This window comes from Eubalaena glacialis, chromosome 7 (genome assembly GCF_028564815.1).
Source record: "Eubalaena glacialis isolate mEubGla1 chromosome 7, mEubGla1.1.hap2.+ XY, whole genome shotgun sequence".
NCBI lineage: Eukaryota > Metazoa > Chordata > Mammalia > Artiodactyla > Balaenidae > Eubalaena > Eubalaena glacialis.
The window spans coordinates 91,894,233-91,907,052 of NC_083722.1; the positions used below are offsets into that span (position 1 = coordinate 91,894,233).

The 12,820-nt window shown below is 43.6% G+C and overlaps 1 protein-coding gene across 3 annotated transcripts in view; it reads right to left on the reverse strand.

The window, feature by feature from the left end:
• FRMD4B (FERM domain containing 4B) overlaps window positions 1-12,820 on the reverse strand; it is a 330,390-nt gene that overhangs the window by 173,170 nt on the left and 144,400 nt on the right. The window contains exon 1 of one of the 3 annotated variants that reach the window (XM_061197134.1): window positions 4,371-4,639. The exons of the other annotated variants lie outside the window; for them this stretch is intronic. Coding sequence (XP_061053117.1) covers window positions 4,371-4,532 — 162 coding nt within the window. The 5' untranslated portion in view covers window positions 4,533-4,639. Of the gene's footprint in view, window positions 1-4,370; window positions 4,640-12,820 lie in introns of those variants that run through there. 3 annotated transcript variants of the gene reach the window in all.

Genomic DNA, 12,820 nt, shown 5'->3' on the forward strand with positions numbered 1-12,820 from the left:
TCCATCCTACATCCACTGCTGTGGAAGATTCCACAGTCTCTCTTACCGAACATCTTTGCGTGTAAAGATGGGAATTCAGTTTCCACAGAACTAGTCTCACCTGTAAAAACAACAGTAAAACCCTAAGCTACCCTTTATCGAGTATCTTTTATGGGTCTGGTGTTAAGTCCTTTGCATATCCAAGAGCTAACATTTACTGAGTACTCGCTTGTGCCATGCAGAGCACTCAGTATTATACACACGATCTCATGAATTTTTTACACTACCCATAATGCCAGGACTACAGTTCTCCCCTCTTACCCAGGAGGAAATGAGGTTCAGAGAGAAAAAGCAATTCACTCAAGGTCAGATTTGCTCAAGTTTGAGTGCACAGCCTCTGCTGTGATCTGCCCTGCGTGCCACCCCTCACTGCCAGCTACCTGTGCAGTGCAGCTGACCCAGCCTCTTATGGTCCCTTAAGTACCCTAGATTCTGTTCAAGTTGCCCCTACTGGGGGCGATGACTCCATTCAGGGTTTGCAAGAAATTCTACCTTTGAGACGTTGGAGATGAAGGGGAAACTTAATCCCAAGTAACAAACTGAGGCCTTCGTTCGAACGTGTCACACTTGATAAAAAGCAAAGGGTGTTGATCCTTTTTCAACATTCTCCCATCATTTTCCACCTCAATTGTTTGTTAAATCTATTTAATTGTGATAACGCAACCCATCCGGGCAAGATAAAAGCAGGAGAGATATATCAGCTTTTAATATTCAGCCCTAAGTGGAAGGTGAATGTCCCATGTCTCCTACTTCAACCAAATTCAAACCTTCACTCATCAAGTAAGTCTTTGTTAAAAGGCAGCCTCAGTGCAGCCTCAGCCTGCTTTTTATTTAGTCACATGACTACAGAAATGCCTTATAGCTAGTATCTTAATTATTCATGGTTTCTGGCAAATTAAGTCTCTTGCCTCTCCAATATCTAGAAATGGAGGAAGTGTTCAATTCCAAAGAAATTATGTCTTCCTGGCTGTGCCGGCGAGGCAATAATGTGGTTGTCAAGTTCCTTATGAATAGGCAAAGATCTTATTTCACTTACAGTATATGAATAAACAAAACACCCCCGGGGACTGTCAGGTATTTCGTGTAATGGATATCTCCCGCCCCACCCTTTCTCTCTAGAGTGATTGAATCCTGGGTTTTTTTTACAAACAAGACTATTCAGACTAGAAGCAAGAAATTGACACCTTTTTATCATCAAGATGATAAAAAATTGGGTTCAATAAAATATGTAACCCTGTGGTGTTTCCAATTCATATGCCAGAAACTTGAGCAGTATAATGGAACATTCCTCTCTATGTTTTAGAATTCATAATTATGGGATAGCAATACTGGTATTCTAATGATGGGCCCCCTAATCCCATAACTCAAATAGCTTACTGTTGCAAAATACTTACAAATGTATTAGTGCATCAATCTTTGTACTTATCTTGAAAAATAATCATTTTATTTAAAGAGCGCTAGACTCTCATCATTTGAGATTCTAATAATGCAGATACAGTGGACACTGCATCCCTCCCCCCATCGCCTGGCAGCCATGTGGTCTGGGCGGGGCCAACCTCACTCCCGGCTTCAGAAATGGGTCTGCTTTCCCACTGGCCTAAGCCAATCAATGTAATTCAGGGTTTCTCAACCTTTGTATTCGTTATCACTCCCTTAAGGAGCCTCTGAAGATATTTTTTTGTTTGCTAGCCGCCTCACTCCCCCCAAAATTCTAAGGCCGTAAGTACACTGTATATCTGTTTATGTATTGTATGTATACCTGTGCTTTGTACATAAAGACTAAGATTCTTTTTTTTGCCCCCCTCCCATCCTTACGAAATGATGTTTGCCTGTTGGGGGCCATATCATTCCCTTTGGGAATGCATGAATTACAACCCCATTCCCTGTGCCAATCAGTGCATGGCATTGGCGGTGGGCACAGACCCTAAACTGACCCGTCAGAGTGCAAACTGGGGAATTTTTTTTGATAGTTGGTGGCTTTGAGAAATTCTCTTTCTTTCTATATGGGTTGATACATGGGTCTAAGCCCCGGAACTGCTTTAGCTATCTGCCATCATGAGGAAAGAAACCAGCTGAAGATAAAGCCAATATATGAACAAGACAGGGTTGAAAGAATCATGGGGAACAACCATAGTGCCCTGATCCTACTGCTAGATTTTTCAGTTGCATCCAAAGTCCCTACTTTTTATTCTGTAGGTTACTTTGAGTTCATTTTCCTATTACAATAAAAATACCCCAACTGATAGAGCAGATAACATTTACTGAATGTTTCCTAAGCTCTCGGTACTGTCAATTAATTTTAATATCAATCTCTGTGGTTAGTACTATTGTATTTCTCATTTTATAAACAATGAAACTGAAGCACAGTAAAATTAAGTAACTTATCCATGATCATACATAGGCAGAGGTAGGATTTATCCTATCCCATGTCTATTTAACTTGGAGTATAAGGTATTAACCACTTTATTTTACTGCCATTCTGTTCTATACAATTTACGTTAGTACTTTCTCGTTGAAATTTGAAAGGCATTAAAGGAAACGGTATTTCTTTGCTAACAACTATGTTGTACAATTTAAAAATCTAGAGTTCTCTCAAGTTTTAAAATATTTTCAAGTTTTCTCCAAAGACACAAACTTTGGAGATCATTTTCTGCTTAAGACTCAATACTCATAAAATGGCCATGGTTATTTTAGATGTTCCTTCTTATCATTATGAGAGGGTACTGGCTCAGTCACTATCCATTTTACGGAAGAGAAAACCTGTAGTTCAGTAGGTTAGTCCTTCAAGTCGCTGTTCTGCTTAAAAATAATTATTGATCAACCTTGTAAAGAACTCGTGGGGTCTCAGGTTTCTGGAAGCGTCATTTTTGAATTGGTCACTAACAGTAGACGAGGTAAGCCGTAAGTCCCCTCCTTTTGAAAGTTTCTCAAATGTTAAAAAGTGAAAACAAAAGTATATCAGGGTCACTTCTCCTACACACCAAACTGAACAATGATTTCCCAAAAGAGAAACAGGCTGAGAGGCAGACACACCTCTGGCTCCAAAAAGCTAGGTGATCTGTGTAATGTGGCCAGATGGGCTATATCCACAGCTCCATAATCCTCTCAAACCACCACATGCTGCCCCGGTTCTCAACCTGGCTTTTGGATTCCTTCAAAACACAAGACATCTCAGACATGTTATCCAAAGCAGGAGTCGGGAGAGCACAAAGTATAATGTTCCTCACATTTTAACAAGGATGATACGGATGTCAGGGATGACAAGGGGACACTGATTCTTTAGATGCCCACAGTTTAACCGCAGGTGCTGGTCTTTTAATTTTGCCTGATTGATGGAAGACAATGGCTTATCAACACCAGAAGCTTGATCACATATGGGACTCAATACAATGAGATATGAATCATAGCCATATGGAGAATGTGGTCAGAGTAGGGAGAATCCAAGAACCGCAACAAAGCTAATTCTACATCACAGGAAAGAAAACGTGACACTATATTCTATAGTAAACACCAGGTGTCATCTTCCTAAATGCAATGTAGATGATTTTTTAAACCTGAAAAATATTAACAGCCAAAGCACAGGACTTTTAAATCCACAAACGACTGTTTAAAAAAAATGAAGGGAAGCTGTAGCCCCATAGAGACTGAGCAAAGTTGCTGCATTTTTTGCCTGCAGGATGGGACCTAGCAGAGAAATGAAGAGGCTGTGTTATACGACAGGGAGTAAATCCAAACGTAAGCATTCCAATGCTCAGCCAGGCCACCCCTCCCTTCCCCAGCCTGTCATCCTCCTGCAAAGTGTTCACAATTTGCTGTCCTTCCGTCCAAAAGCCAGTAGACACAATCAGCTTTTCCTGGCTCTGCCTTGCAAGTTGGGGCTGCCCGAAGGAAAGCTGAAATAAAATCAAAGGGAAGAATGCAAATCCATTCAGACCCTTCTGACCATAAACTGGTGTGAAATCCTTGCTCCTTGAAATGCCTACCTTCCCCCCAATGAAATGAAAAAGAAGGAATCATGTGAATGTCAAAGTTGCTCCCTGCAGACGCTCTGCTGCTAAGATACACCATCACTCGCTAATAGATGTCTGCAAAGCCAGGGACTAATTCACAAGTGCCCCCATGCCCGATGGGGAAAATTCACAAGCTTTGTCAGGCAACGGTTACCCATAGCTGCTGAGCTTTTGACCCAAGAGCCGAGCAGCCCGCTAGGAGTTGAAAAAGAGAGCGGTGGAAGGAGAGGGACAATAAAATCATACAGGTGGAACCAACCGGCTTCCCACGAGCGCCCGGCATCCCGCTAGGGCCCTCGGGCGCCGCGGGCCCCGGCTCACCTGGTACACGTCCCGCAGTCCGCACCACGTCCGCAGCACCTGGTGGCAAGCCCGCAGCCTCTCCGTGTACCATCTCCGCAGCGTGGACACGGTCAAGTTCCACACGAAGCGGCTGCCGCTGAACAGCAGGTCCTCCACTCCGCACATGAACACCGAGGCCATGCCTCCTCCTCAGTCCCTCTGAACGCGGGCAGGGGGTGGGGTGCCGGCGGCTCCCGCAGCTGCAGCGCTGCGAGCCCGATCGCAGCGGCCCCACCGCCTGGGCTCCCGACGCCGGCTTCTGTGGGCCGCCGGGGGTCAAGCCTTCCCCCAAACTGGTCTTTCACGGTGCGTCCTGGCCAGGCTCCGGCGGCATGCCCCGAGATTGGGCGCCCGCCAACCAACGGCTGCGGCGGGCACACAGAAGCCCAGTGTCCACCCCGCCCTCTCGCTGGCAGCGCCGAGCGAGCTGCGCTAAGCTCCGCCAGGCAAGCCCTCGGCGCTCCCGGGTCGCGGGAAGCCCGGGCCGGCGAGGACTCCCCCTGGCGCTCCCCGAGTGCGCTGGGCAGCGGGGGGAGTGGAGCAACTCTTTGCAGGCAGACGAGAGCGCTGCATTTCAGCGCACTGGGCTTGCACGTCCTGCACACACCACACACGCGCGCGCGCGCACACACCAGCCCCAATCTCCGAATCCGCTTTAGGAAGCACCTTACTTTACACTACAGGGTCTTTGCTTGGCCTCTGTTCACACTGATAAATATCTCTGGGCAGCCACAGATACAGGAGGAAAAAAAAAAAAATCCTCCGAAGCATCCCTTTGGACCCCACTCGGGGGAACAGCCCTGAATGTTTCCTTGGTTGTGCTTCACCAAGAGGTGAAGAGAACAGTCTCAGAGCAACAGTGTGCGCATGACTGCAGAAGCTGCCTTTGCTCCTAACTTGAGGGTCTCAGAGAAAATGACAACCTGGCAACCTACTGTTGCCAGCCAGAAAGCAGGATCGCGCACCCCGCACACCGTGCTAATTCCAACGCAGCAGTCAGTTAATGAGAAACACAAAGAGCGTTCTTGGTCTCTAGCAAATAGCTTCCAGTTAGTATTTGCTGAGAAACAGAAGCTCACAAGAGAATCCTTGGTTTGGTTCTGGAAAATTCAGCTTCTGGACATGTGTAGCAGCAGCTACTAGCACAAACCTACACAGGTAGATAGTTTATTCTCGACTCAAAACCGAAGGAAGCTGTTCCACCACTCACGAAGTCACCAAATAATGTTTTGTTTTTTTTAAAGTTCTCCCCCAGGAATTGATATTGCCAAAGGCATTTGCAAAAAGGAGCCCGCGGAGTCCCACATGCCACCAGATTCTATTTTCCTTTGGAATATGTGTAGATTTCGGTCCCAAACAATTGTAAAACATTGCTCACAGCAAAAGTACTGCAGCAAATTTCAGGATGTTGTTTTTTCCTGAATCCATCTGTAGGTCAATCATCTGTATTTTACTGGCAGTTTCACACCTGGGCTGTTATCTGTGCTATTAAGTGGCAGAAAGGTAAAAGTGCCAAAGCTTTTCTCCCGAACTAGCTCAGAAGGCTTCAGAAGAGATTATCGACAAGTAAATCAGCTTTATTTCAGGTTTCAAATGTGCCTTTGGAATCTTAATTCAGGTGAAAGTCAACCAGTGAAAAGAGAACACCAAAAATCTGTCCTCAAAGCGCCTACTGTTTTCAAAGTGACCATAATTGGGAAACTCTTAAAAGACGTTTCTTTTCTTACTTTTTACTTCTTTTTATTACTAATAAAATCGCCTAAGAGTTTTTTGTCGAATTAGTTAATAGGACAAAAGACCCGATCCAAGATTTGCAAACCTTTCTTCACAGTAAATCTGCTCCACGTGTTCCTTAGTATTAGCATTCTGATATTTTCCAAGATAATGGTCACAGTGCTTACACAGAATCAGAAAATACTAGGTCCCACTGAGTCAAAAGACAATGAACCAAGTACAGTTTGAAAATGAAATGTCATCCTTCTAATGGAAAACTACCGAACTTCAAAACTGGCTTGTGAGTACGAGTGGATGATGGTGGTACATTTATTATTTTTTTTAGTGATGCAGTGAGACCGTGTTCTCGGAAATCGGCAGCCAAGGGAATACCGAATAAAACCTACAACAGGTCAATTATCTCCGTCTCATGACACCATCCTCTCAGAAGAGATGCTCTAGAAACACCACGGCTATTATCTATCTGTGCATAGGTCTGATGTCAGTGGTCAATTCCAACTTCAGTGATTTGCATTCAAGGTTTTCAAAGTCAGTGCTGACACTATTTTCTAGAAAATTGGATGTGGCAGAACAGGGGTCCTCAAAGTGTAGTCCCTGAACTGGCAGCGTCAACATCACCTGGGAACTTGTTAGAGAGACAAGTTCTTGGGCCCCCTCTAGAATCAGGGTGCGGTCAGGGATCTGAGGTTTCACTTGGCCTCTGGGGGATTCTGACTCTAAAGATGGAGAAGCGCTATTGCAGGGCGTGGGCGTTAGGAGCTAAATGTCCTAAGAGACTTAATAAATTTATTTACTTAATAAATTTATTTATTTATTTATTTTTATTATAAATTTATTAAAATAGAATTTATTAAATTTTATTTATTATTTATTTATCTATTAAAAAAGACCTGTGGCACCTTGTACAAGCTCCTTAAAGCCACAAAGCCTCAGTGTACTCATCTATAAAACAGGGATAATATCAGAATCTACTACATAGCAATTGGGGAAAGATTAAGTAAAATATGCTGTATAAAGTGTTTAGTATACGGCTGACAAAAAGTAAGCGCCCAAAGAAAAAAATGATCACCACCACCAAAATCAGGAATTGTTTCATTTTTTTGGTACCTAGATAAAACAGTATTCGTAAAATGTGTTTTAAAAAAATTTTCAACTAATTATCTACATCTGTTTTCCTATCCCTTTCTGTGTGTTGGAGGTTAAAGTTGGCGGTGACTTGTTTTTGAAGGAGCAGTTCTTTCACTTTCTTCAAGTTCCCCCAAAAATTCTTTGGCGCTAGCTCTTCTCCATCACACAGCCAGCCTTTCTTGAGGACCCGGAGAAGCAGTAGATGCTCCAAGCTAGATGCAAGATAAGAAAAGACATTTTGTTCCCACCAATATAAACACGGACGCTTCTTCTTATCCAAACAGCTTTCTTCTCCTGCAGAAGGAGAAGTTCAAAGCTCTAGGCAGAGATAGCTTTTAGAGGGAAGGACAAGTAAGTTCTTCACACCAGGGGCTGACAGTGGGTGGCAACTGAACCCAGGTGTGGAGCAGTGGAGAAAAGAGCCACCCAATTGCGGCATCCTTCTGAAAATGGACGAGCCACGTGGCACAAACCAGATCCCAGACACACACCCTTGAAACTGGTCTAAAATTTCCTGTGGAAAGGGAGCTAAATCAAGCTGGCTTCAAAATTATCTTGCTTTTCTTTTTCTTTTTTTTTACTTTAAGAAGAGGATTTTTTTTTCCCCTCTACAGCATCAGAGTTCCCTGCAATACACTGTAATTTCCTGCAGCTCTCTCTGGAGGCTTAAAAAGATGCTTCAGGTGACAGCATGGCTCATACTCCTGGGAGTTCTGCTGCAGACATAAAAGAGAAATTGTCATTATCCCCGAGGCTCCCGTAGGTTCTCCTTTGAGCAATCAGCAGGAAGAAGAGCACAGTGCTAGGAAGACAGCACAAAATGCTAACCCCTGTCTCTAGAAAGAGATAAGCAGTTCTATCTCAGCGGCTTCCAGGGGTCCCCTCTGCCCATCAAAAAGACAGAGTCCATCGAATGCCTGTGGATATTTTTAAAACTCTCCTCTCTCCACAGCTGAAGAGCCAGTGTGGCTAAATTCTGACAGGCCACGTCTGACACAGGGCTTGAGGGGGACGAAAACAAGGTCTGGTTCAGTGGCTCTCAATCAGGGGCAATTTTGCAACCCTGCCTACAAAGGCATTTTTGGTTGTCACCACTCGGGGATGCTACTGGCGTCTAGCGGGTAGAGGTCAGGGATGCTGCTCAACATCCTACAGTGCCCAGGGCAGCCTCCACGACAAACAACTCTCCTGCCCAAAATGTCAGTGGTGTGGAGATTGAGGAACCTTGGTCTAGTTCAACCCCACACCCTGCTCTTCCTCTCATAGGACTGGTGGGGAAACAGTCTTCCCTCTTGATGTTTTCTCCCAAAAGGCAGAATGGAGATGCAACAGTCACTCTGTCATGGTATTCACACACTCACCAAGAGCTGTAATGTACTCAAAGCCCATTGAGAAGGAACTGGAATGACATTTCCTATCATTTACACATACCCTTTTTTTTTGGATATTTATCATAAAAATGAGAAATAGTCATTTTCACCGTAAGCTAATTATCTTTTGGCACTTTAATTTTTGGCCTTATCATCTCCTTTAAATCACAGCCTCCTTAGTAGGTTTGAAGCCTTTCTTTGGCACATGACAAAAACAATTCCCCCTACATCAACCCCAAGGTGGAATGCTGATGCCTCCAGTGGGCCTTGAGTTGCTACAGAAGTCTCTCATCGCCTCAAAAGGGGCAAAGGTGCCCCCTTTGGTCCACTTTTCACTGTTAGACTGTCAACTTATTTTTTTTTTAATATACAATACTCTTTATTGTAAATTCCATATAGCCAATTAATCAGTAAGTCAAAGGCGGCTTTCACTGATTTTTAAAAATATTTATTTATTTATTTATTTATTTTGCTGTGTTGGGTCTTAGTGGCGGCACGCGGGATATTTTGTTTTGGCACGCAGGCTCAGTAGTTGCGGCATGCAGGCTTTGTTCCCCCTTGGCACGTGGAATCTTAGTTCCCCGACCAGAGATCGAACCTGCATCCCCTGTATTGGAAGGTGGATTCTTAACGACTGGACCACCAAGGAACTCCCCAGACTGTCAGTTTTCTGAGGAGTCCCTACAGGTGAGTGGAGGCGGGGTGGCTGGATGGTCCCTCCTTGTGCAGGAGTGTACCCCACGCACTGGAAAATGTTTAGTGACCTTAGGCTCTGCTCACTACACGCCAGCAGTGTCCCCAGTCATTATGACATCAACAACAAAAAGCACCTCCACACACTTCCAATTACTGCAGGTGGGGTGGTAGCCATGTCCATTCAGAAACCACTGCAGAAGTAGGGAAAACGCCTTATTCATATTTGTTCCCCCAGTGGCTGGCACATAACAGGCAATCAATCAATGGTTCTTGACCTGACAAATGAATGACTGTTTGTCTCAAGCGTGAATATAGAAAGAAGTTCATCCATTCCCAAAACACACTCTTGTTCATTAAAAAATTACGTATTGAGTTTGCAGTACGTGTCAGGCAGGGAACTGAGTACTTAGAACACACTAGGAAAAACAGAGAGGATTTCTGTCTAAGTGGGTCTTAGAGACGGGAGAGAAAGGCAGACATTTGAACAAGTAATATAGAGGAAGCAGGCAGAGCCGCACAGGGTTATAAAAGAGACATGTGATGGAAGCTGGGTGCGGGGGAGGACCAGGGAAGGCCTCCCTGAGGACGTGACACCGTGACACCGCAGCTGAGACCTGAAGGCTGAGGAGGGCGGAGCCAGGTGACAAGAGAGGGGGGACACAAATAGTGATCCAAGGCGGCATGAGCTGTAAGAATGAGGGCTCCATGGCTCTATAGCAAGAGGGATCTCAGACTTGTGGGACTTGAGGGGAAGGATGAAAGAGAGTGCTTGAGACGCAGAAGAGCACGGAAGCCCAGCTGCAAGGCAGCTGCAAAGTTCCAAGGGTGACAAGGAAGGGCTTACCTAGGAATGTCTACATAATAAAGTCAACAGGTCCCCCGGAACAGGGCTTCAATATGCACACGGGATGAGAGTTTGGTGGCAAAGGTGCCCTTTTCAACGCAAGCACCTCTTGTGGCCTCTGGGAGGACTGTCCAGCTGCGCAGAGGCAGTCTCCCCCAACAGGGGGTCTGCATGCCCCTCCCCGCTTCTACATCTTGCCCTAAGGAGAAGGCAGGAGGGCCAGTGGGACACAAGTTCTGCTTCAATCCCACTTGAGCCCAAGGCAAAGTGTTCTTGCTCCTCCCTCCTCTCCTGCTTTTTTCTCTCTTCCCTTCCTCGGGCTGAGCGAGCCAGGAGCATCCTTCGGTCTTGGCCTCCAGCGGCAGGAGGTGGACAGGAGCATGCAGAAGTCATGGAATCCTGAAGGGTAGGGTACCTGTCATTATCACCATCGCCCAAGGCTGACCAGTAGGTTGGTTAAGTTCTGCAGCTGCCTTTAGGACTTTGAATGGCTTTCTGGCATCATAAAGGGCTAAAACCACTACAAACTAAATAATATCCAGCACCAAGGCATCTATCCAACCTCTTTTCTTTGGCAAACTCATTCCACTCATAGAAGAAAAACAACAAAACAAAACTTTCTCATCTTTCCTCAAAAACCTCACCTGTTATTTTATTAAATCAAATTCTCCTTGCTCAAAGGAAAGAGGAGGATGCTATCTCCATTGCATAAAAAAGTACAAAAAAGGGAGCAACATATTAGATCCTGCATTGTATCCATTTTTACTAGTTAATCCACTAAACAGATACTGGAGATTTTTGCCAGGTCAAATTTTAGAATTCATCAGTGTAGATGAGAAAGCACTCGAAGGAGATGAAGGTTCCAAGGAAGCCCACGTAGATCAGAGGGAAAGGGCTGACCTTCTTCTTCTTTTTTGTTTTGTTTATAACTTTTCTATTTATTATATCTTTAAAGCATTGTCAAATACTTTGTTTTTCCTTTTTTTGCATTTTATTTTTATTTAAAAAAATTTTTAATTTTAAAAAAAGTTTTATTGGAGTATAGTTGATTTACAATGTGTTAGTTTCTGCTGTACAGCGAAGTGAATCAGTTATACGTATACACATATCCACTTTTTTTTAGATTATTTTCCCATATAGGTCATTACAGAGTATTAAGTAGCGTTCCCTGTGCTATACAGTAGGTTCTTATTAGTTATCTATTTTATATATAGTAGTGTGTATATGGGCTGACCTTCTCCTTCAAAGAAGAAATAGTATCAATCTTGTGACTTATCTCCACCCCCATAATTTATCACCTTTTATTTATACTTAATTTACATGCACCCCAACAATGACAAAAATAAAATAGTAATAAATTGGTCTATACAGCACCCTTTTCTAAATAAATAAAGGCAGCTCCACACATAGTATCAGTTGATTCGCACAATATTCTCCCAAGGTCAAATGGAAAAAGGTATTGCTGGCCCCATTTCATGGATAAAGAAACTGAGGCACAGAAAAGCTGGGTGATTTGCTGAAGATCTGTGGAAAAAAGCATTTAAAAGCATCTTAAATGGCACAGCTGCTAATTTTTCAGTCCTTCTACTTTAATTGAGAAATAAAAGGACTTTTTTGGTATTTATAAGTTATCATTTGTTTTGGCCTCATACTAAAATTTATAGGGTACGGAGGGCTCTAGGACTTACTTATTATCCAGGAACTTAATGTGACAAAATGTCCACCCTTTGGGTTTACCCAATTTAAATAAGAATAAAACAATGATGAGAAGAAAAAGAAAATCTATAAAGAAAAGTAACTGAATTTTTTATGGGAGATAAGAAAGCAGTGACTTAAAACCCAATGACCGGGACTTCCCTGGTGGTGCAGTGGTTAAGAATTCACCTGCTAATGCAAGGGACACAGGTTCAAGCCCTGGTCCGGGAAGATCCCACATGCCAAGGAGCAACTAAGCCCGTGCGCCACAACTACTGAGCCTGCACTCTAGAGCCCGTGAGCCACAACTACTGAGGCCCACGTGCCTAGAGCCCGTGCTCTGCAACAAGAGAAGCCACCGCAATGAGAAGGCCATGCACCGCAACGAAGAGTAGTCCCCGCTCACCACAGCTAGAAAAAGCCTGCATACATCAACGAAGACACAATGCAGCCAAAAATAAATAAATAAATTTATCAAAAAACAACAACAACAGTGACCTTCACTCCTATACAATAAATGGTAGAAGAAAAAAAAGGATAAATGAAAAATCTTGACTTTCCAAAGATTAACAGATAATTGTAGTAAAATGAAAAACAGAAATCAGCCAAGATCAATGGCCTTCAAAGTAGTAAAAACTCTCAAGGCCAGGAATACTCTGGCTAGCAAACAAATATGGGCAACAGGTTATAAATACAGATCATTTCTCCATTATTACTAAAAACTACAGAATGATTTGGTAGGATTATTGTTAGGAACTTCAACTATTCGGCCCGTTAGCAGTAAGAGCAAAATAAAAGCAAAGTTTAGCATCCAAAAAAAAAAAAAGACATAAAAGTATTTCTTGTGTCTTGCCATCCTAAAGTTAATTTGAAGTGGGTAGTAGCAACATACTGTTTTCAACTATAAAATGAATTGTCTACAAGAAGATAAAGAGACCAAAAGCAGTAGGCTACACACCTGA